Source organism: Terrapene carolina, unplaced genomic scaffold (genome assembly GCF_002925995.2).
Source record: "Terrapene carolina triunguis isolate 2854851 unplaced genomic scaffold, T_m_triunguis-2.0 Scaffold84, whole genome shotgun sequence".
Lineage (NCBI taxonomy): Eukaryota > Metazoa > Chordata > Testudines > Emydidae > Terrapene > Terrapene triunguis.
In genome coordinates, this window is record NW_020664435.1 from 14,935,208 (window position 1) to 14,960,681 (window position 25,474).

At 36.5% G+C, this 25,474-nt stretch overlaps 1 protein-coding gene across 2 annotated transcripts in view; it reads left to right on the plus strand.

Moving 5' to 3' along the window:
* SKAP2 (src kinase associated phosphoprotein 2) overlaps nucleotides 1-25,474 on the plus strand; it is a 152,453-nt gene that overhangs the window by 29,419 nt on the left and 97,560 nt on the right. For both annotated transcript variants that reach the window (XM_024223032.2, XM_029910997.1), the window contains one exon: nucleotides 2,243-2,350. In XM_024223032.2, coding sequence (XP_024078800.2) covers nucleotides 2,243-2,350 — 108 coding nt within the window. The remainder of the gene's footprint in view (nucleotides 1-2,242; nucleotides 2,351-25,474) is intronic.

Genomic DNA, 25,474 nt, shown 5'->3' on the forward strand with positions numbered 1-25,474 from the left:
AAAAAAAAAAAAGTTCCAGGATAAATCAAATGCTGTTCTGGGGAAACAAGAAACCATATTAATGAACATCAACTCCTTAATTATCCTCATGACTATATAACAGGGACACATTCATGTCTTTTCTGTGTGCAATAACTTTTACAAAGAAGTATTTTAAAACTGATCATTAATTTTATGACCACAGAAATGAGATGCAAAATTTATGCTGTTGTCATTGGCATAGGCTCAAGGCACTACTGACATTATGTGTGATTGTAATGGAATGGCTGCCAGCTAATGAGTCTATAGACAATTCGTTTGAGCATGCCTTGCTTTTAGATGTCTGATTAGGCTGTAATGCTTTCAATTATGTCTTCAAATTGTATTGGATACATTTACCTGATGCCTGTTGTTGCTTGGTAGTTCAGCTTTCTATTACATAAATACAAGTCGAACACTTTCCTTTAATTTATTTATGCTTTTCAGATGTATTTGCAGGCACTTAGCACCTGTGGAGGGGAGAAAATGGTTTGTGCTGCTCAACACTGACTCCTCTGACTGGTTAAGGAGTAGCACTGATAGCTTCAAATGCAGTCTGTTCCAGTCTTCCTCAGTCAGAAGAATATTGGCTTTGATACAGGGTCTGGTTGTGGGAAGATGAAAAGTAGGGAAAGGATTACTAGGGCTTGTCCAAAGATACAGAAGACCCCACAGAATTAACAAGAAGGCTTATTATACTTTTGATGTATAAAACTTCAGGGAGTAATATCCCTATATATTAACAGAACAGACTCCTAAATCTCTCAACCCCACAAAGCCAGGAAACTGAGAATTAAGGCTGATTCTACTCTTAAATCATTTTGTCATGCATAAAGTTAAGCATTGTAGATGTGTTTTTCATTGAAGCTCCAGAATATTGGGTGATCTATGATACCAAAATGAGCTACAATTCCCAGGTACAATCGGGTGAGTTAAAGACTGCATTTCAGCCTGTAGTGTGAACTACAAAGCACTTGGTTTAAACACAAAAACAAAAGATCTGGCTTAATATAGTCTCAAACATCTTCCAAGTTAGTTCCCCCTCTATTTCAGTGTCTATGGTATATTTTCTTAGTGTTAAGTATTTCAATTACTGTATTTTCAACACAAAGTATGGGTACACAAATACACGTTCTTGTACACAGGGCGACAGTATTTCTATTTGTGCTCAGATTATTTTTCTGTGTGGGTAAGTTTTTACGCCTGACAACTTCAGCTTTCACTCAATTTTTGCAAAATATAAACAGTTTTTGAAAGAAGAGCGATTGGGCACTCTCCTTTTTCTACATTCTCTGATATGCGTAACTCTTCTCCTTTTCTTTGCATAGTTGGTATATTTTTAGACATATACCACATTTTGGGAAGGAAACTTCATTTTGCATAATGAAAATGAAAGTTGCATGTAATACTTCCCCCCCTCCCCCTTTCCATTTCCCCTCATTATAGCAATAAGACCCAACATGACATGTACGTTAGCCAGCTATTGATGTATACCTCAGGTGTATTTGAGGCCCTTAGTTCCCTGAGAAGCACACCTATAGATTACTGTGCTATACACGCACAGTTGTAGCTGAGTGCTATTAAAGTGTGACTCCATTTTTTATTTCAAGGGGAAAAGGAAACACTACCTTTAAAAATACTTTTAAGTGGAAAGATGTATCCTTACACTTTGAAAAATAGTTCGTAGCTGAGGAGAAAGCAAATTGAAAATGTGTGGAAGTGCACAAAATGTTGCTGAAAATGCAGTTTGGCACTTTTTGCGAAGGAGACAGTTGAAGACTTTTTCCCTTTCTTGCCCAAATGTGTTCTCTTTTCCCTCTATCCTCAGGCTGTCTGTCTTTCGTTTCCTGTTAGTTTCTCCCCTCACACACAGTTTTGGTGTGTGGCATGGTTTTCTTTTTCTTTCTTTTTTTTTTTTTTTTCCCCAGCTGTGCACCATTGGGAGGGGTTCATTAATATGACATCATTAAAAAGACCCACTTGGCCAATTAGAATGTAGCTTTGGAGCACCAGTGTGCACAGCCATACTCTAGTATTCGGAGGTACATAAAGTGAAATTAAGAGAACAATAGGACCCTGAATTTGTTCAGTTTAATTTAAAATATGACTTGACATCATTCTTTCTTATTAACAAAGAATTGCTAAATCTCTGCTTTCAAAATGAATTCTGTTTATGTCAGAAGGAGACAGTTATTAACAAATGGTTTCTGTTTGACTCTTGCAGGAGAATTGGAAGATGAGGAAGAGTCTGAGGGCTCTTTCCCTTCACCTCCTGATAATCTCTCATTAGCATCTGACCGATATGATAAAGAGGATGAAGCACCCTCTGATGGTACGTGACTTTATTTATCTTAGAATGCACTAGATTTGCCAGTTTGCTACAAACCCATGCAATCTGATCCTTTTGATTAGGGTGGTGTTATGGTTGGAAAGCAGATAAACAGATAGGCATCAGCAGACAGCTGGACAGTTTTCTTACCTTTACAAGAACCTTTAAGGAACTGAAGAGCTCTCTCTAGTGGTGCTAAAAGCATAGTGAACCTGTCATAAGTGCACACTGTTTTTACTCACATATTTTTTCATAATGAAAACTCTTCTGTAGAATTTTTTTTAAAGATAGATCGGTGGGTAAAGCAGTATGTGAATATTCATAGTAACAAATTGTTTGTTAATTCAACATGATCAGATTCTTGCTTAATTTTATTGTGCTACTTAATGGCTTGCTGTATTATTTATCTTATAAATAATGAAACAGTTTAATTGATTGATATTTTTCTTTAAACTTCATGCAGAACGAGTTCATAAAATATTAAATTAATTATTCCTACAATGCTTCCTCACATTAAGACTGTCTTATGTAGATTGTTTTCTTTATATAAATGTTTAGTTTGACTTCCCATTTTAAAAAAAACCCTTTGTTCCATAGTTGTTTTCATATTGTTTTATCCTGTGTTCAAAAGTATATAAACAACCAAATTTAGCATTACATTTAATGAAGATATGAACAACTGAATATTGCAAGAGTTAAGCTTGCTTTATCATAGCTTCCATTTTTTGAGGTCCATTTATTTTTATACACAATATAAAAAAATCCTGTATGGGTAATATATGATTATAAATTAAATACATATAGAAATGAATTAACTATGTATATTAATTTGTGGCACTGAAAGTTAGAAGTGAATGATGTTTTCTGCCATGATATGATGATCAAACTGTGCAGCTCCATCTCAGAATACAATTGCTGAATGAAAATATGCTTCCTGCAACATAGCACTCCACATTTTATGTTACCCAGATTATTCCCTTTGGAAACATAAATTGCTTTTATGAGGTATAAAATTATGTCTATTGCAGAACAGGGATAAGTCAAGTACATGCATAAGTGATAAACCTTCTAACCACTGATTCTGAATAACGACATTTTCTTTATACACACAACTTTGTTAAAATGTGCAACAATAATCACATACTTTTTCAGTTGCACTTGTTTTTCATTTTGGCAAATGTAGAAATTTTATTAAAAAAGCAAAAATAAACTTTGTTTTCCGTTCATATTATAATTATTAGTCAAACAAGGCATGGCTTATATAAAATCTAAATTAGTTTTCCAAAGTACAAACAAAAAGTTAAAGTTTCCATTTTTTGTACTTACAGATTTTATTAAAATACCTTTTTGTGGTTATATCTTACGATATGTTGAGTTTGAAGCTACTACAAAGGATATATGTCAAAATTATCTGGCTATTTGACAGAGAAAATGAAGCTATATATTTTTTTCTGAAGTTGTACATTATTAAGAAAAAGACAGCAGTTTTGTTGACAAAACTGAACAATGAATTGTTGAACAATGCTGATGCCTACATATATTAAATATCATATCAATTTGGACATACAGATAATTAATTTAGTCTCTTTTGGATGTTGTAATTACTAGATTAAGCGCATAGATACCACTATAATAGCCAATTTGCAAAATCCTTAGATAATTAGATAAAATGTAGGATAAAAATACAACTAGTACAAGATAATATAATCTAAGATGATGAAACTTTGTACAGTTGTCCCTTGTGGCCAAGTCCTGTAGGAGATCCTGACTCAGAAGTGAGTAAAGATGGTGGAATTGGTCCATAAATATTGATAATTTCCTTGAATCATTTTTGTTTAGTTTGTGTGCAGTAGGTCATTTTAAAGACATTTGAATTTCAAAATGTAGATCAATATTTTCAAATCTAGCTGCCTAGACTTAGGCTCCCAAATTTTGTTTAGGTACCTAAATAGGTGGCCTGATTTTGAAAGGTGCTGAGTGCCTCCAGCTCTCATTGACATGAATGGATTTGTGGGTGCTCAGTAGTTTCAAAAACCAGCCTACTTATATTTAGGACCCTAAAGGCACAAACCTGTAACTTAATCCGCATGATCCTGTGCTGATCCCAGTTTACTTAAAGTGGGGTCCATGCAGGTGTAAGAATCTCATTGTACTCATTCAGTTGCAGGATCAAGGCTTATTAAGTATGGAATTAGGAACCTAACTGAAGTTCAGAAATATTCTCCATTTAACTTCCAGGGTCATTCTTCTTCTACTGTACTTAAATGATTATGTAATGCAAAATTATTTGGTTTTATGTGCTTAAACATTACAATAAAGAATTTAAGACTTGTATGTTTTCTATAAATACTAAGGTCAGATTTCTCAGTATTCCTCTAAAAATATAATTGCGAAGTTATACTAATAATTATCTGTAACTGTCTGGAGGGCTATCATATGTATTCTGCAATCATTCTAAACTCCTGTTTTTTGTGTGAGAGCCCTTTATCTAATGTTATATTAATTACAAGGGAGATAATCCATTTAACAATAAGTACGGTATAACTAAATTAGTCCAGGTCACCAAAAGGCCTTTTGTCAAATCTGATTGTTACTTTGTCCTTTTGACTTTTACCTTATGGTAGGCACTAACAAAGTATCTAAACTTTGATGGATTATAAACTCTAAACATGATATGTATTTTTCATAATGCTAATGTAATTTTCTAGGTACTGAAAAGGTCAAACCCCCACATCTCTGTGTGCATTCTAAGTCTGTCTTTCCTTTTAATATTTCTTTTTCTCTGTTCCTCTGGTTCAAAAGTTCACTCAGTTCCCAAATGGCCACCTAATTTTCCAGTTATTCCCTCAAGCCATATGTGTTTTGGTTTCTTTATGGTTTATTAGGTACTGTAGGAAAGTAGCATAAGTTATATCTTCTAATGAAATTCAAGCACACTTCAGTGATGCTTTGACTTGATTGCTGGCAGCAATTAAATCACAACGAAGGAGAATAATGCATAGGCTCACAAGGTCCAGACACCCTACAGAAACTGAAAAAGGATTAAAAAAATAAAATAACAAAAAAAAGCACCCCAAAAACCAAACCAAACCAAAAATCCCTGCCAGGCACTGTGTTCCTAACCTGATTTTTTTTTATTGGCTAACAGGCTGACTGATCGCAAAATCATAACTTGCTGTGTGCTAACAGGCAGAGTTCACTTGTAGGTTATTGTGAGCTGATAATGGGTTAGATGGAGTTTTGATTTTCGCATTGGACCCTGGTGCACCAGATTAATGGAATTTCAATGAGAGACTGGAGTAGTCACAGCTTTGTCAGAAAAACAGATGGAGATTCTATAGTCATGTCTTCTCATTAATACCAGTTGCCTGAAAGGTGTACTACTTCTCTATACAAAAGACTCGAAATAATTGATTTTTGAGTGGGATATTTTTTTTCATTTATTGATGACTAGGTTTCTTGTAACTTAAATGACCTGTTTTTGTATAGTATGTTGTATAACAATATTGCGGCTTGTAATTTCTTACTCTCCTTATGTCTGTTTTGAAATTTGGTTGTGGTAGGAAATAAATCTCTAGCTGAGTTACAAAAGGGGAAACCAAGACATGTTAAAATACTTACAAATCAAAATAGTAAGTCTGTACTTTATGGTTATGGTTTAAAAAAAAAGTTATCACCAAGTTTAGAAGATAGTGCTTTAAAAAATAAAAAAGGAAACCATTTCATTTACAGGAAATAGTTTGTTCCTTGTACTGGGACACCAAAGGGGGAAAAGTCAATATCAAAGGTGGGGTGTTTTTTGGATTAATTAAAAAAAAATTAGTTCAGCGCCATTTGAAACTACTAAAGTATCTCAGGCTGTTTAAAATTTTAATCTTTTATAATTTTGGTAAGGGACTCTATAGATAAGCTGTTTAATTTTTTTTAAAACAAAACCCTGATTTCACTTTTTTCTATTGCATGATGACTTGTTCAGTTCAGATGAAGTGAATGTTCTTCTGGGACACCTCCTTCATTTGTTTGCCCCTGGTGGAGTTGGTAATGCTTCAAACTACCTGAAATTACATTAGGGGGTGCACAAAGATGTGAAAATGCACTTTCAAGCCTGGAAGCAGATCTATCTACATTTAGCTTCACATCTTCAGGGGGCATGAACCTGATCTCTCAATCAATGTTCGGTTTAAAAAAATCTCAATGGATGTTGGTAACATTTGAAGCAATTTAGGCCATAGTCATTTCGGTGGATGACAATCTAGAAATGTTGCCTTGAAGTGCAGGAGGCTGAAAGAAATATTGAAAATGTGTCTTATCTAAGTACTCTACGTGGTCCTCATAATTGTAGTATTTGGATATAATCATGAATAAAATATGCCATTTTAATTGAAGAACCTTAGATAGTGCAATAGTTCTGTCCTAGAAAAATCAATTTGAGCTGGAAAACAAGAACAGAGTAGGAAATGTCTGGCTGGTGATGAATAAACTGAACGGGTGTGTTGTGGGTTTTTGTTTTTTGTCAGAATAGATTCTGGCAGTGTTGGAGACAGGGTAAGGTAGTGGAGAGTAACCAATGTGCTTTACTGAATATTTTTGCTGAAAAAAGCCAACACGTTTCTCCCCTACAAGAATATAAAACTTTTGGTGTAACAATTCTAAAATCCACACTTGAGTCAGTCTAATTTCCTGGATTTGGGATGACTATTTTACTTGTGTTATAATCCTTCTGTATTTCAATATTGTATGGCATTTTAGATTGTGAAAGTGAGAATGAAAAATGATACACTTTAATATTTTTATATTTTATGTTGAAAGGTAGGGTCTGATTTACAGGTCACAATAGCTTAATTCCCCCCCCCCCCCATAACATAGTTATGGGAGCATTTTTAGATAAAGAGACTTATAATACCTTCACAGTGGAAGGTGGTAGATGTAGAGAACTCAAATACCCAAGGAAACTTTTCCCTTGCAGTGTACGATGTAAATTAATTTATTTTCCTTTTTTCTTTTAACTCTGTTCCCACTGTGTTTGTTTCTAGGAACTCTATTTAGCAGAAAACTGTGTTCCGTAACAGAGCTGCTTTAAATAATACAGTATTAGTAACTGGTTTAACAAGGGTTGGAGAATAGAAAATATGATTAAGATTTTTCTGTCCTCTTTTCCCTAAGAAGATCTTTATTGGCACTATTTTAGTACCTTCATCAGACTGGTGTTCAGCTGATGATTGGTCATCCTGGGGAAGGAAAGCACTGGGAGTTTACCAGCTGTTGTTCTAATGGATTAGTTATCAGGTTTACAATTGTGGAGACAGAATGATTGTTATGCTGTTAGAGTGGAGCTAAAGAGCATGGTTATTCCTTCTTAACTTGTTATTCCACTACCCAGAGTAGTCCTCCTACACAGAAAACAAAAGTATATTCTTGTTCTAGTTCCCATTTAATTATTTCAGGTTGATTGGCACAATTCGAAAGATCACAGTTCATTAAAGCAAAGGGAAATGAGCGGGGCCTGATAGGCCTTCTTTTCTCAAGTGAGCAGAGGGTGTGTGCATGTGTCTGCCCCGACTCTATACTCCAATTGGGGGAAAATTTTGCTTCGAACAGCCCCTTACTTCGGGCACGTCTACACTAGAGAGTTTACAGTGGTGCAGCTCTCCCATTGGCTTAATTATTCCAGCCCCTGCAAGCGGCGGTAGCTATGTTGGCGGGAGAAGCTCTCCCGCCAACAGCGCTGTACACACTGATGCTTATGTTGGTGTAACTTATGTCGCTCAGGTGCTGATTTATTCACCCCGCTGAGCGACATAAGTTATGCCGACATAAGCTGTCGTGTAGACATAGCCTTTTTTTCTTCAGGAAGGGTTTTCTGGGAGAAGCTACTCTCTTCTTTTGTGTGTGTATGTGGATTCGGAGAAGTTGCTCTCTGTTGCTTTGTATGACAAGTAAGAGGGGATGATCCTCTCTCCCCATACCATTTCTCTACTTTTGTCCGCTGAATGGAGGGAATAAATTGGGAAGGTCATCCTTCTCCTCTTCACTGTGGGAGATGAAAAAATAGGGTAGGAGAGGGTGTTCCCCCTCCAGCTTCTTCAGAAATGAGGAATGATGGTACCACTTAAGTTTGATCCAATAATTTTGTTTTCTGAGAGAGCTGTTGTCTGAATTGTGACTAAAATATAAATCTTTAGCTTATCCATGATACATGTGGGTATTAAATAGTAGCATTTATATGCCTGTGTCGAAGAGGATATTAGACCGTTTTGCAATGTCTGCCACAGATGCTGTGTTCTGGAGAAATGATTATGTATTGCTTGGTATAATGCTATGCGATTCTGTATTTCTGAGGACTTCTGGGCAAAAAAGTTAATAGGACTATCAAATGTATTACTTTCAACGTCCTATGAGTCTAAGAAGTTTTGAGATGAATATACTAATTAAACAGGAGAATATCAATCTCAGACTCGCATTGACTTCAGTGGGAATTGAATCAGGCCCACGCTGCCTGCACTATGCTGAGTGCTTCAGAGGAGAGCTGTGCCAGAAAGGAATTAGTTAAGCTGTGGCATTTGTGAACAGATTGTGGACCTAAGGCCCTCAGTGTTTTCCCTAGAAAGGAACATTTGAGACAGTGTCTATCCAAATTAAAAACCTTTGAGAAGTGGGTGGATGAAACAGACTGGAAAGTACAACATGCTGAAGAGGAGGTTAACATGCTAAAAGAAAACACTTCATAAACTGAAATCCCTAACTAAAGCAACATCCTGTCAGAGAGAGAGAGAGAGATGTTAGAAAAATAAATCTGGTCATGGAATGAGTGCTGGTGGGGTCATATGACCATAAAGTCCCCAGATCCTTTCCTCTTGGCGGTGGTGGTAGGAAAATCATGTCTAAAATCTTAAAGATGATGCACTCTACTACATCATAAAATGCTATAGATCCCCTAGGCAGAACCAAGATGGCAGAAGAGCTTCTACAGAATCCATAGCAATGAATGGATCACATGTGAGGGATCGTGAAAGAATCTTTAGAGAAGCAAGAGATAAACAAAAACTTGCATGTGAGGTAGGTAACGTTTCTATTAACTGTGGTTTAAGCCTAGTCTTGCAGGGGAGAAGAAGCAAACTTCTGAGAGTGAAACAAGAACTGAACTGGAATCCTGGCCCCATTGAAGTCAGTGGCAAAACTTCCAATGAAGCTAAGATTTTACCCCGGATGATGAAAAAGCAGAAGTGGCATTGGGTCTTTTGCCCCTCACCAAACTTACAGATATGAAAAAGATTATTATTTCAGTGTTAAATCACCCACCTGTTGGATTAAAAAAGACGTAAAGGGAGATTCTAGTATAAGTAAATGGTCCAGTGTAGACTTGGAAAGCTGAATTATATAAATTATTTTAAATGCTACCTCATTTCAGGGCTATATTGACTTTATTGGGATGACCAGTAAAGAAGTCATCACATATGTTACTTGGAATTTTCTGTAATAATTTCTTGTTTATTTTGTGGTAGTGCTCAAAGGCCCCAGTCATGATTAGGGCCCTATTATTCTAGGTGTTCTACAAATAGCTGGGCAGACATAGTCCATGTCATAAAGAGATTACAATATAGTTAAAGGCAAACTGCAACAGTGAATGTAACAGTCTCTTCCTTTCTACTGTTTAATGGTGATACCATATGGTTACAACCAATGTGCATAGTTTGATGGTTCTAAATCATTTGCATTTTTATGTATCATTTTAAAAATGCCTTATCAAATATAACCCCCTGTCCCTTAACATTTACCCTCCTTTCGTGGAAAAAGTGACACTGGGCTTGCTGCTTATGGTTATTTGATATTTGCCACATTGTTTGAGGTATTCAGCACAGGTAAGACAGTCACCCGGATTCCACCAACGTCCAAATATAATATTCAGATTTTAAATAACTGCATCCCCCATTTTAGTTGTAGTAGCACTTCTTATGTCCTTCTTTTAATCCTAGGATTTTTTTTTTCCTGCAGCAATGTGTATGTTTTTGATTTAGTCTTTGTGGAAATTAATCGCATTGTATTACAGCTTACCATTCTGTCTTCATGTTTTCCTATATTTTTTCCTATTATTTTTTTTGAAAGTAATTGAAATAAAATGAACCAGAGAAGTTTTTTCCTCTAAATTAGTGGTGGCCTTTTTAGTGGGTCATGGAAGGTATGTTTACTATGGATTCTGTGCTTAAGTGGTGCACAGGAGCTGAAGGCTCTCTGCAGTGGAATGAATGTCCATCCTCTTGCTCCCTCTTCTCCCTGCCAAGCAGTAATTGAAGGTCAATTCCCACGCTGTTCCTGACCTTTTCCCTTTCTGGAATCGAGCAGAGATGGCATTGGGGTAGTATGTGATAAAGCACTGCTACTCCCCACAGTGGCATCCTGATGTGGGGAATTGTTTAGTACTTTTCCAGTTGGTGATCGGTCCAATTGCTGACTGCTCCCCAAGCATTCTGGGATACTGGAGGAGTGGAATCTGCTGCTCCTTACTATCATCTGGTGGTGTAGGGAAGCAGGTCTGTCCTCTGCTACTTTTATGTCTTCTGCTGCTTTGATTGGAGTGATTATACCGTCACTTCTTAAGCCTTCTAATGTTGCCTGGGGAAGATGGGAAGTAGCAATGCCTGGGCCTCTCCAGGTTCCCACCCATCAAAGAGGAAACAAGATAGTCTGAGGTGAACTTCTCCTTACCAGGCATTGGGCAAGGAGTCACATCAGTCATCCGCTTGGAGGGCAATTAAAGCTGGAATCAACTGATTGTGGAAAGCCCATAATTTTTGTTTAGGTAATGTGGCAGACCTTTTGAGTACTCCTGCATTTGAGTTAGAGGACATACTGTATTACATACTGTGCATTGCACTTCTTCTCTTAACATACCTACTTCATAACAGTGCACTTACATATGTATTATAGAGTGATCAAGAAGATTTGAGTTAGAGTTTTGGTTTGGATTGAATTACCACACAAAAGTGTAGATGTGTATATCCAAAACTTATCTGAATCTTGGGTTTATAAAGTTGGCCCAATAATTTGTGAAAACAAGGTCTCCATGATGATTTCAGTGCTTCTTGCATCTGATTAGGTCAGAAATACATAAAATAACCTTCCATATGGTACTTTGTTGCTTCATGCCCTGTTTGAAGTCTAGAAGTACCTGGGCACATGCAACTAAAAAAACCTGATATAAACCCCTTGTATTTCAGAACCTACAGAAAGGTTTGGATTGGTTCTTATATGAGTTGGTTACCAAGCATTTATGACTTATGTATATATTTTGAGGTTAGCACCTTGGTATATATTGTGATGTCAGCATTAATTAACAGAATGTTCCCACATTCCTGTTTTTGTATCTTATTTTGTTTTTGCTTATTGTATAAGTGCACACAATATATTTGATGTTGTACAAGTAAAAGATCAAGGACCACTTGGAGCAGCATGCAATGCAGATAGCTAAAGACTGGCCCCAAACACATAGTGACCTTTATGGATGGTGTTAACTTAGTGATTTGATCTTTTTGAAATAAATAATAAGTTGGCAGCATTTGACTGACAATAGGTTAACATTTGAGTGTTGAGAAGGAATTTGAATGGAAGAGCAGGGGAGTCCTGACACAGAATGGTTTATTAAAGGGGAGTGAAGTCAAACCTTATTCTTCCACCACACTGATTACTCATCCAAGAGGTGGAGTTGGATGCACCATTTACCATTCATGAAATTATACCAGGAAGCCAACTTTCCCTGGGGATTTCACTGTGCATTCTCCCTTACTGACTTCCTCTTTAGTGGGATTCTCTGTAGGTACCAATGAGATAACTTACAGATAGGAGAGGGAGTCCAAGGAGAACTTAATGGCTTCTGAGACCACTTTTTTTTCCTTCAGGGTTTTAAAATTAGTTTACTTAATTTACTATAGTATTTTTGTTAAAAAGTCATTTTGGTTAGGGCCTGTTGTCCATTGTTAAGAGAATGCACTGTGATACCATTTGAGGATTTTAGCTTAGCCTTCTGAGCTGGCAGTATCTGGAAACACCCATTATTTTGACCCTGGTAGAAAGGAGTTCCTCTTGTAGCTCTTTTAATCCTCCCATCCACCAGTCCAGTCTAGCCTTTCCTGTCCTCCTGGCTGAGGTAGTCAATATACAGCCTTTTTTCCCCAGTGAGGAATTAGAGAAGAAATGGGGAAGTGAAGAAGATTCTCCTGCTGTTCATTCTCTGATGCTCCCCGGTCCATCTAAGCTGAAAGCCATATTTCATGGTAAGGGCATCACAGCCTGGAAACATAACTCTCAGGAGATGTCCTAGTCATGATAAGAAATGACTTTTTGTTTGATACCTGGCGCAATAGAGTTCTGAACTTCTGTGTATGTGTTAACACATGTATTACCACACACCAGATTTCTAGAATATAACCAATGTTGTATTGTTATACTCATGTGATTAATTCTGGAGCTATGTGATAAATTGTATTTATGTACCTTTGACTGTCACCTGTGCTCTACCCACTAATCCGTCCAGTAAGCAAGGGTGGGGGGTGTTGAAGGAGTTTGGTGGAGGGGGCTGAGATTAGGGCAGAGGAATGAGTGAACCAGGTATACCATAATGTGGAAAAAGAGAGAAAAAAACTGTTAGTCTCTTCCTATCAGGAAGAAGGGACCAAGAATAGGAGTAGAGTCTGATGGAGAAAATAGGTGAAATAGGGTGGTCCATTATCTTGTTGATCACAGGTAAGTCACTCTGCCTCTTAAGCATGGGCACAGGAAATTAACGTCACCATTGCAATTGCATAGGAATGAGAGTGTTGCCATTGACTTCAGCAAGGCAAAATTTCACCCTTATTGCTTTTCAAGAGTGTAAAAAAACAAGTGAAAATTCTTACATTAGTTTTACGGCTGACCAGTGGTTTAGGATTTCTTGTTGACATATGCTTATTCAAGGTTTAAAAAAAAAAGCGAAATTATTTTATCTTAAGTTTTAAATGGCATGGTTTTTTTATACTAGGTGAGAAATGGAATGACCTTTTTCGTTGCCTGTTAATTCTAAAACTGGGTTTTGGAGGATGCCTTTACTTTTTTCAATCATAGGCTTGAAAAAATCAGTTTATTATTGCAAAGATTATAAATGTATGTTTTAGCTCAAAATGTTTTTGCGATATTTTGGCAATATGGTAATTACTGTTTAGTCATGGTTTATTTAAAACAATCAGTTTATTATTTTGTATATTTCCAGTTCTTAAGATCGTACCAAATAACTTTATGGGGGGCAATCAGATGATTGTCTTTAGGATGTTTATGGATTTTCAAGGCAATAACTAATTTGGAAAATTAATTTTTTGTAGTTATACGTTAGCTACCACATAATTACAGAGTCTCATATGGAGATGATATGTGCCGTGTCCTGCAGCATAGGAGTAGGGATTTTTTTTTTAAACAAAAAACAAAATATTTCTTTCATTCAATATTCCTTTTACCCAAAATATTTGGAATATTCCAAATTTCCCACGTTCACTTGAATTATATTTAGAACACATTATTAAAATAATGTGAAAATCCTGTTGAGAGCTGGTGATAATTGATTTACTCCATCACACTGAACAACCCCTTGTTTTCCTCTTTCTCCTCCCTTGGGCAATAATCACGGGATCAAGCTGTCAGTCTGTAGATATAATTTTTCCAGCGGTGCCATCTGGCTCCTTGGCATTAGGAGTTGTATGTTGGCTTCTTTGCTGCTGTTACTGATCTTTGTCAAATGTTGGACAGTTGATGAGATGTTTTCTACTACCGGATGTTAATTTTCTTTTAAATGATTGTTTTTCATTGTAATTTTATGTACCTTTACCTTATTCCTGAACGTGGTTAGGATTTAACGTGTGTCTTATTTGAGAAAAACAGTGTTTGGTTATGGATTTCCTTTTTTGCATGTTAAAAAATAGTCTGTCGAATCATCTTTATGCAGTCTGCACAGTAGTAACTCGTTCTCTCCAATTTTTTTTAAAAATCTTCAATTAAATATGCAGCCTACCCATTTAAATGTTTGTGGAAATATTTTTCATTAAGAAATTCTTGGCTAGACTGCAAGAATTCTAAATTTCTGTGATACAGCTGTGACAGGTTTCCTACTTTAGGATAATCCAGGCAACAGAGATACCTTTTTCATCACAGAGCAGCAGTTACTTGCTTTTTCCTATTAAAAAGAAAATTTTGTAAACTGGTGGCTCATTTGAACATAACATCTGAATTACTTATATGACTTGGTACTGGATATGTTTCATTGTCATACAAAACCTATGTACAGTGTTAATAAACAGAGAAGATAGGTTTAGTGGAGTGTATTTTAATGAGGGGAAAAATACTAAACAGAAACTTACTAATGTAGCCTCTCATTTTCATTCTTTAATTTTTTCCCTTCATTACCTGTTTCAGAAATTTTCATGAAAACTGCTTTTATGATGACAAGGATTCCAGACACATAATAAAGAATAAAACTTCCAATGACAATTTTTAGTAGAATAAAAATTAATCTCTTAGTTTATTATTCTTATTAAATATTCGGTTTTAAAATTTTTCCTAGTTATGTTTGTTTCTGATTTGATGAACAAGCTCTTTTCGAACAGGAAAAATTAACTTAATTTGTAGTCCTGCATACACTTGTTTTTTAGTCAACATTTATTGAAGTGCTTTGTGTTTCATGTGAATAACTTATTCTCCTCTCTGGGCGTAAGTCTAAATTATTCCTTTTAGTGGGCTATGTTGTATGGATTTTCTTAAAATCATCCAGGTGGCAATGGTAACTTTCAAAAGTTATCTTTAATATGCTATCTCAATACTTCTGTTAGTTTGTACTGGTGGAAAGTAGTTATTAACATTGCTGAAGACATTGCCCTGTACTGAAGGTGATCGGAGCAGAGATCTTAAACTGGGAAAAAGGAAGGAAATAGGTTATAATTCTGTTCCAGTTTGCAAAGGTCAAACCTGAAGACTTTTTTTAAGTTTTAACGAAGAAGAATAAACGCCCAGGTATTTGTGACTCTAACTTACATCAGTGAAATTATTGAGATTCAAACTATAATAATTAACATACATTTTCTCTCTGTCTAGTTGGAGGAAGAATCTATAGAAACATATAATTTTCTATTTTAATTTAATCTCTGTCATTTACAATAATATCAAATTTTAATACCTATAAGTACAAAGGCATATGTTATGAGTTATAAAATAATCCTATAGATTAATTATATTATTACATGCAAATGTTCTCTCATGAAGGGTTTTAAATTAGTAAATCATGATTTTCTGAAATGGCATCATATCTGCTTTTCATCTGTAACTAAAAGTGTAGATAAAATGTGGCCACTAATCAGTTGTCTGGGATGCCAGCTCATTAAGATTTACGCTATCATCAAAAATGCCCAGAATTGTTTGTTGGCTATATCCGAACTCAAATATGTAAAGGGGATACTACAGCATTTTTCTTTAGAATCACAGGGAGTTCTGTGACCTTTTGTGGCAAATTATGTAGAAAGAAAATATTTATATTCATTTAAAATAACCTCCATGAAGAAATAGTCTCATTACCCTGTTTGATCAATTTCTTGTAGCCTGAGCTGTAGCATGCTGCTATTGCTATTGGTTGATGGAATACACAGAGAAGTGGCTAATGGTGATGGTGCTCATCAGGACAGGGTTCAGCCAGCGGTCAGCAACAAATAATTCAAGACTGTTTCTAAGTTTGTGGCTGGTGGAATTTGCTCTTGCCCCAAGCCAGCAGCATTGCTGAGCTGGGCTATTTGATTAGAAGAGAGGCATATTTGCTTCTTAGCAACTGCACATTTGCACAACACATAGAACTCTACTGCCTCCAAAGGTTTTCCTTTTGTGATGGTAGAATAATACTTTATTGTTGATTGACATACAAAAGAGATCTTAGCTATGCAGAAGAGTCTACCACCAATTTATGTTTGTCTTTTGTAACTTGTAGTAGGTGCATTATTGCATGAAAAAGTTTGATGTAGTTTGTGTACACAAACTACGAGTTTAAATCATGGATAATCTTGCTAACATGTTGTCAATACACATACTTAAATGACAAAAACACTACTGCTGCCTAACCAATAGCATGTGCTGGGGTTTTTTTACACTCAGGTCTACTGAAGAGAATTTTTTTTTTTTACTGTATTTTGAAATAGACATTCTGATATGTATATGTCCTCTTCCAATCAAGGGGTGATAGTCTAGAGGTTCATTTTATCTAACTAAAACGATGATGATGATAAAGTGAAAGCTGTTCTATTTGTCATGAGATTTTTTTTAAATTAACAGAAGTGTATTAGTAGTTGGGATTCTGATTAAATGGATGTGCGCGTGTAGAAATTGCAACATAGCACTTCACAGGAAGTGAGTTTAAAGAAGAAAATGTGTCTACTCAGAAGAAGACAAAGGTATTTATAACCCCACTAGTAAAGAAACAAGTGAAAAAAGACAATTTGTGAAGGAGATTATCAAGTTTTATGGTCTTAGGAGGCCAGGACAGGAAAAAACAAACTTTTTTTTTTATGGCTTAATGGCTTTTCTCATTCCTGGCCTGTGTTTCTCTGGTAGAAGTTTCCAGAATGACACAGTGGAGCAATAAATACATTGCTGATTTGGTCACTGCAGTGTTACATAACAATAAGTACAGTAGTTTACTGTACAGGAACGTATGAACAGCTGATATAAAAACTACTTTGATTTATGGACATTCAATAAAGATTATTTAAAAAAAAAACAGTTTATCCAAAATATATTTATTATTCATAATTGAAATCTAAGATTATTAGCATAATTATCTAAATTTGTGATTACAATGGAATTAGTGTTAAACTCCAAAATAATTATGTACTAGCACAGTTATCTAATTAAAAGAGGCTTTTTAGCTGTTTATAACTAAAGAAAATAGTGGCTACTTTGACATAAATTTTACATATGCAACCTAAAGAAGAGCTATGTGTAAGCTCAAAAGTTTGTCTCTCCCACCAACAGAAGTTGGTCCAGTAAAAGATATTACGTCACCCACCTTGTCTCTCTAATAGATTTTACAGATTTTTAAAATTGCACATTTTGGGATTTAAGGAATGTTAAAGCATGTGCGCACATTAACACAGACCTAGAATGTGCATGATCAGATCTTCATTTCACAATAAAGGGACCAGGAGGTATGTTAGCATGGCTAATATAAGCATCACTGTATTTACTTACCAATAGCCACTTCAGTGCAACCCAGAGCCAAAAACAGGAAACGGGGAGAGGTTCAGTGATTTTATATGGAGAGGCAGGAATATGTCCCGTTATATCAAGCGGATGTCCTTCTTTCAGTCAACCTTAAACCCACCAAAACAACTTCTTAATGAATTTTTAAACTTAGAGGGTTTTTAGGAAAAATGAAAAATATTTTCAATATAGATTCAAAACTTTACCTTTTAAAAAATAGATTGGGGAGGAAAATTATTAGTGTTCGAGTTGGGTTATACGTGTGTAGCATGTATACTCTGAATAAGATGTTTACGGTTAAGTCATTGGAAGTGGGGAGTACAACTTGATTATAGGGTCTAATTATAGGACCTGTATTCCTTAACTGATCTGTTAGAGAGACAAGGTGGGTGAGGTAAAATCTTTTATTGGAACAACTTCTGTTGGTGAGAGAGACAAGCTTCTGAGTGGAAGTCTTGGAAAATGCAGGGCTGAGGGAGAGCATTCTCCTTCATGGTACTAAATGATATAGTATTATATTGTAGTACTGTTACCGTATGTTAAAACATTTTTGTAAGTAACTTACTGGAAGGATTTTATATAGACATACAAAACACCTATACATATACAAAAGGCATAAATTTAGCATAAATATTTAAAAAGAAATTCTTGTGGTGTGCTAGGAAGTTTGCTTGTTAAACTGTTAATTCACAAGGAAATGGCTACATTCAGATGGCTAACATATATATACTTTAGTACCAATTAGGATGTAGTTATGTGGAATATATGTATGACTGTATATTTTCAACAGTGTGTGAAGTGTGTTACTATTTATGGATTTTTAGAGATTATTTTGTAAACATTGATGTGTTTACAAAATAAACAATTCAAAATATATAGAGATCCTTATTCTTGGTAGCATGAAAATGCAGCTACCTCTGGGGTGGAATACAACTGCCATTAAAATGGCACTGTAAACACAACACAGCAGTTCAGACAGGATATGAAAAATATCCTTCCTAATTGAAGTGACAAGGGATTTTGTATAGATAGATGCAATTATCCAAATTGGAGATTGGTTAGGATACTGGGTTAATCCCTTAGTCTTGCTAATTATGCTTTCAATTTGATTAACAATCATTGAGAGATTGGGTGACTGATTTGTTACACTATACCTCTACAACCTACACTGTGTAGATGTAAATTTTTTTTTAACTTTACTATAATTTCTTGAACCATGTTATAAAGGCAACTCTATATAACAAACTCTGTATGACTCAAAATAGGCAGAGATAAGTGTGCATTTGGTGTGGTGTGCAGAGAAGTCAGCAAGTCATGTTAAGGCTAGTAGCAGACTGCCTAATTTTAGGTACACAATTTAGTCAAGTTGTGGCCTTGTCATATTATATCCTCAGTATTTTATTTTGTTCTTTCTGTAGTATAGAATATATAGTTGCTATTATAATATACAGTTGTTTTTAATTCATTATGTAAATAGTTACATTATCTATCCTAAAAAATACATACATTGAGGGGAAATTAATACAACTTCCCTGTGCTTCCAGAACACTTTAAATCAGATGACACCCTGATCCAAAGATGTACCAAAACCCCACAACTCTCATTATCTTCAAGCCTTAATTTAGGAAATATAACTTTCACACTAAAGATAATGGCTTGTAGCTTCTTTGAATTTTCTAGCCACTCTAATATACTGATTAGGTTTCTTTTCATAAACTGCCTTTGGCCTTGGAAACAGCAGCTCTTTTTAAGAAAGAAAAGCTTCTAATGGGATGCACTGTATTGTACCATATTGTGACCAGAGCCAGACTCAATCCATTTGGGAAATGCCCCTGCGTTGCCTGTGCCCCAACTGAGACTCTAGCCTGGTTCTTCTCTTCTGACTCGGCCTTCCTGAAGTTCTGCAGTCACTTTGATTTCCTCAGCAATGTCCAAGAGGTGAACGTCTTTGACAAATGAATGGCCAGTTCCAGTTCAGATTGTCTCAATTTTAAAACAGGCTTCTGTTGGAGAAACAGACAATCGGAAATAAAAACTAATCAAAATGAAAACATGACTAGACAAAATACTGTGCAAAAAGACAGCTAGTGATGCTGGATCTTCAAGCAAGTTTAAAAATCTCAAATCATAGGACTTGTCTATACGGAAACTGGAACTGAAATGGCCAAATTGGTTTTAGTTCATACCGTTAGGTAATGTCCATGCACAGACTTGCACTGTGATAGCGAAGAGTGTGAATTGCAGCTGATTTCGTTATTTTGGTTCCAGTTTCCATGAAGACAAGCCCCTTGTTTTCTTTTGGCTCCGCATTCATGCTGACAGTTCTCTCGTTGTTTGTTTCATTGCTCCTTGGGGACCAGGAGTCACTTGTCCAGTTCTCATGCTTTTTCCTTCTCTTCTTTTGTCAGCTTGGTTTTTTACAGTACTTGAGCTGTAAGATGATTCTAAGTATTGCCAACACCTTTGTAATTTTCAAAAGCACCTACCCTTATGCATGTTGTCTGAACAAACATCCATCCAGGGCAAGTCCTAAAGATGCTCGACTTTTTCCCCATAGTAGGTCTCTTTGTTTAGTCATCTGACTGAATTATCAATTAAGCAAAATATTGTACAAACTGAAACTAAATTAATTACCAGTTATGTATGTGTATATGTGATTTTATGTAAATAGATAACTATTGACCTCATACCATACCACATGTTTCACAAGGCCAAGGTAAATATAGTTTTGCAAAAATGTTCTTACTGTGTTGCTATGTATCTTGCAAACCTGGCATGATAACTTTTGGAGAAAAACTATCTTTGTATAATATATTTTCCTGCCATTCGTAGAAATAACTTAATATATATTAAGGTTAATAACATTTTAGATTAATGGATAAAATGCTGCTCATAAGGACAAATACAACAGTGATATATAACATTTTGTTTTATCACTTCAATATACTTCTAAGCTGATAAACCTATTTCCAATCGTATTTTATATTTCCAGTAAGTGTATATAATTTATGTTTTAGTATAGCTATCTAGAGATGCTAAATATGTTATATTTAAGAACATTACTACAACTCTCAAAATCCAACATACAAATTTACATTTAGAATGACTACAACTTACTATTTAGCTCTAGTTGTTCATTAATTAACACTAAGAACCACTCTTAAAGATTTTGTTTTCTTTTCCTGTAAAACTGTGATTTAATTTTTTATAGTTTTTCAAAAAACTTCTCATCATTACTTTAAAAATAGCTGAATGCATGACATAAAGAGAGTACATTAACATCTTTTTAATCAAAATGTTTACTTCATCATTTTTTGTATTAAGGCAGTGCTTAGTCCCACACTGTACATACACATAGTAAAAGACAGTCTGTACAAAGAACAGTCTAAATAAAGAAATAAGGGAGAAAGAAACTAATATTCCCGTTTTACAGATGGGAAAACGGAGTCTCAGAGATTTAAGTGATCTGTCCAGTGTCATACAGTGGCAGAGCATGGAATTAAACCCAGATCTCCTGAGTTGAAACTCACTGCCTTACCCAAGAACATTTGTCATGGTTACTGGGCAAGCCATGCTGTAGACTTTTTCTCCCTCTTGATTGCACCCTTTGAGATACATGTTTTGCTACCTTCCCCTGCTTTGGGTGGAACCAGTACTCTTAGCCTGGATCTCTGGGCTTAAGCCTCCCTGCTTGCCGACTGGATTTTGCACCTATAAACCCTTTACCTCCAAGGACCTGTGATTGCAGCTGATTAAAGTGACTCAAAAGCCAGCATCTTCAGAACAAAGTAGCATTTACTTGCCAGAGCATCTAGGAAAACTAGTTAGAACAACTCAGAGTTCTATATGCATATTTTCTTACATAAGCTTAACCCCTATCCATAGCTCAGGTAGGTCCAGCTTATTTCCATCTTTGGTTTGGGAAAGCAGCCTGCTTGCTGCAGTTCCTGTGTGTAGTCTGTCTGCCAGAGGCTCATCTCTAGCCACTGCTGCTGACAGCTCGCTCAGCCCCCCTTCTGCCATAGGCAGTAGCCTTAAGGTTTAGGATCCACCTATGTTTTTAGGCTTTTAGCCTTGTGAAGTGTAAACCATGCCAGCCTGATGAGAGCCAGGCAGGGGCATTCCCTAATTAATAGCTCCCCCCATTGTTCCTTTAAGGAGCCTTTTATCTTTGCTGTTGTTTCATTTCCTGTTTGCTTCCCCCTTTACAACCTCCTTGGATTTTATGCCTGGCAGTCAGGCAGGATAATATCAAACAGATAAACTGAGGTGCATATGATACTACACATAACTCCCTCATTCTCTCTATCATCCTTCACTAGGAAGGAGGCTGCCAATCATGAAAAAGCTCCAGCTGATTTAGAATGCAGCAACACAGCCACAGACAGGACATTATTACAGTGCTCTGCTTACTGAATTGTCTCCTCATTGAATACAGTATAAAATTCAAGGTTTTGCTATTGATCTGCAAAGTACTCCGTGGGATTGGCCCCAGCTATTTGTAGGATCACCTTGCCATGATGACCTCCCATGACAGTTATGTTCCACTGCCATGATGGAATTGTCATCCTCAAGGGTAAGACTTGTGGGCACAGGAGACAGCTTTTTCAGTAGTTGGCCCACAAGTGTGAAGACCTCCTTGAGCAGAAATTAGAATGACCACAAAATGCACAGCCTGCAGAATTTACTGCAAAACCCACTTCTTTGAACTAGACTTTCTGCAGAAACAAAAATCCAGTCAGTGGGAGAAGGAATGGAAGAAGAGTGATATCAAATCCTTTGGCATATGTAATATTGTAAGGTGTACTCACCATGGTGTAAATTCCTAGGCAGAAATGTCGATTTACCATTATGAATTTGTGAAAAGTTGTGAAAGTGCATTGGTAGTGTTTTAAGGTATGATTTTTTTAAGCCTCTATTTCTAACGTGGCTCATCTACACATGAAGTTGTTCCTGACTAGCTCCATGTGTGGGCACTCTTATTCTGGAATGAAGTGTCCACATATGGAGTTAATCGGGAACAGCTCCATGTGTAGACAAGCACTTAGAGTTCACCTCCACTAGAGAACCAGGTTCCTCTGGTGGGCAAAAGGTAAAGTGATCAGTAGCTAAGTATTAAAATACTTCCTGGAGCTGCATAATGCTCTGTCTTTCAGCAGTTTTTCCTTCCTCTTCTTTGAATGAAGTAGATGAGGAGTTGCTAATAAGCTGGAAAGGTAAGGTTAATGTTCCAACTAGGGGCAAGATTCTGCCCTTGATTTGTACTTCTACTGAACTATAACTGACTTCACTGAGAGGTGCATACAAGTGCTAGTGGGCAGATTTGTACCTGAGGAAGGAGCTGACTTAATAATAATAATAAAGCATGATTAGAGTCAACAAATTGCTCTACCTTGACAAGGGTCTCATTTTTATTGTCTTAACTTTATGGTCTTTCCCCCCAATATTTATTTTCAGAGCTGATATTGTGCCGCTACTGCCAGTGAAAAGAGCATGCAATTTTCTGTGAGATACACACAATCAGTGCTCATACAGTATCCTAATCTTGTGCATACTGTAACCTTTTCCCTAGCAGCAGCTTGTATCTGTTTGAAAAAGGTACATGGAAAAGATCAGATGAGGCAGGTCAGTTAATAATATAGTGCTTTTTCCTCAAGTGTTTTTATAAAAACCATTATGTAACCTTTGTAACATTCCTGTAAGGGAAGTATTACTCCGATTTTATAAAGAGAGAGGTTGAGGCAAGGAGGCTCTGACTTATCCAGGACTGCAAAAGGGATCTAGGTAACAGCCAGGATTAAAACTCCGTATTCTCTAGCTCCTGCTTACATGTTCAGACCATTACAATGTGTCTCACCCATTCTAGAGCTCAGATTGCTTTGACCCTTTGTAAGAGAAGCTGAAGTAATCTAGGGCCAACTCTTTTTTTTTAGACGTCCTTTTATTTTATTATATATTATGCTAACAAAATGTCACTAACTTGCCTACAGCTATTGTGGTTTCAGAATGGAATGTGGATGGCACCAAGCCCATCTGGTTGAGTTTAAGCCAGTGACATGCTTTAAGTACCAGAGATATGTATTCTGCAGTTTGCATAAGACCAAAAACTGTCTTGATTTGAATATCAATCTTGGCAAGAATATTCAAACTTAAAAGTATGGTTAATGAGTGCATCCCTTTAACTCATTTTTATAAGAACTGCCAGCTTCTGCTTTTGAATGTAAAAGATGCATATTTAGATGTCACAAGGCATAGCACTTGAAGAATTTAAATTTCTTTCCAAAGTGCTATAGCAGTGAATTGCTCTGCGAATAGGGATGCTGAAATGAGGAAGGATAAAGCCAAAGCCTGTTTGAATTATTTGGGAGTTTTTGCTTTTAAAGGTGGCTCCTATGTGCAATTTGAGCTCTGTCTGTCAGACCCTGAGGGCTGGTCCACACTAACCCCCCACTTCGAACTAAGATACGCAACTTCAGCTACGTTATTCACGTAGCTGAAGTCGAACTATCTTAGTTCGAACTTACCGCGGGTCCACACGTGGCAGGCAGGCTCCCCCGTCGACTCCGCGTACTCCTCTCGCGGAGCAGGAGTACCGGTGTCGACGGCTAGCACTTCCGGGATCGATCCCAGAAGATCGATTGCTTACCGCTGGACCTGGAGGTAAGTATAGACGTACCCTGAGAGGTAGTAACAGTGACTGGAGTTAGTAGAATACCTTCTTCCAACCCAGAAGTTCACAGCTAATTTATGTAAACTGGTAGAGTAGGTAGAGTCCAAGAGCTACTCCTCGAAGTGGTAAGTAATAGAAGTAATTTGGGTTCACTTTAGAGACAGCAACTGAAAATGAGTCAACTCAGTACTGCCATTACCTCAAAGCAGCATAATTGCCATTTGGAAGGAATTGATTCCTTTAAACGAAGAAATAATGGAGGGAAAACTTCTTTAAAAGAGCTTTATGATGTTTTTCTTATAAAATTACTCTTTAATTTTGTTGATTAATGTTTGAGTTTAAGAATTTGATGAAGGCATTTCGCCATTATAATTCTGAAATATGGGAAGTCCTTGCAAACATTCCCGGATTGCCTTCTGTCTGTCTGCCTGGTAAAAGATCCTTTCAGTTAAATGGACCATCCTCCTTAAATGATGTCATTAGCTCAGATTGAAAAGACATTGCCTGCAGGGAAATCATTTAATTGTCTTAAAGTGCTCTACTTCTGTAGATCTTGAAGCAGCACCCTCGTTTCCATCTTTGGATCATATAGTTTATCTACAATTCTCTTTTTAATCCTCTGATAAAATAGTGAAAAGTAATTTCCACTTTCACTAAAGAAATCTAAGAGTCTGTAGTTTTGTCTTTTACTGGCAGATGACTAGCAAAATCGCATTTCTAGAAATGCTAGTGGGTAATAAACCTCTTTAGACTAAGTGATTATTCTAAGTCATGCAGGGCCGGCTCCAGCATTTCTGCCGCCCCAAGCAAAAAAAAAAAAAAAAAGCTGCGATCGGCGGCGGCAGTTCAGCGGCAGGTCCTTCGCTCCTAGAGGGAGTGAGGGACCTGCCGCCCCCGAATTGCCGCAGGTGCCGCCCCTCTCCCTTGGCCGCCCCAAGCACCTGCTTGTTAAGCTGGTGCCTGGAGCCGGCCCTGAAGTCATGGAATGTTTTTTTTAAATATTGATTGACTTGTTGAATTTTTACTGTTCTATGATACCAAATTACACTTTTTAACATATGTCTTATGGAACTGAATCAGCACTGGTTTGTCTAACCATCATGTTGTTTGGTTTAGGAGTGGATGCAAACATTTTGGAAAACACTCCAGTCAGTAAAAACAATGAGGAGTCATTGTGGCACCGTAGAGACTAACACATTTAT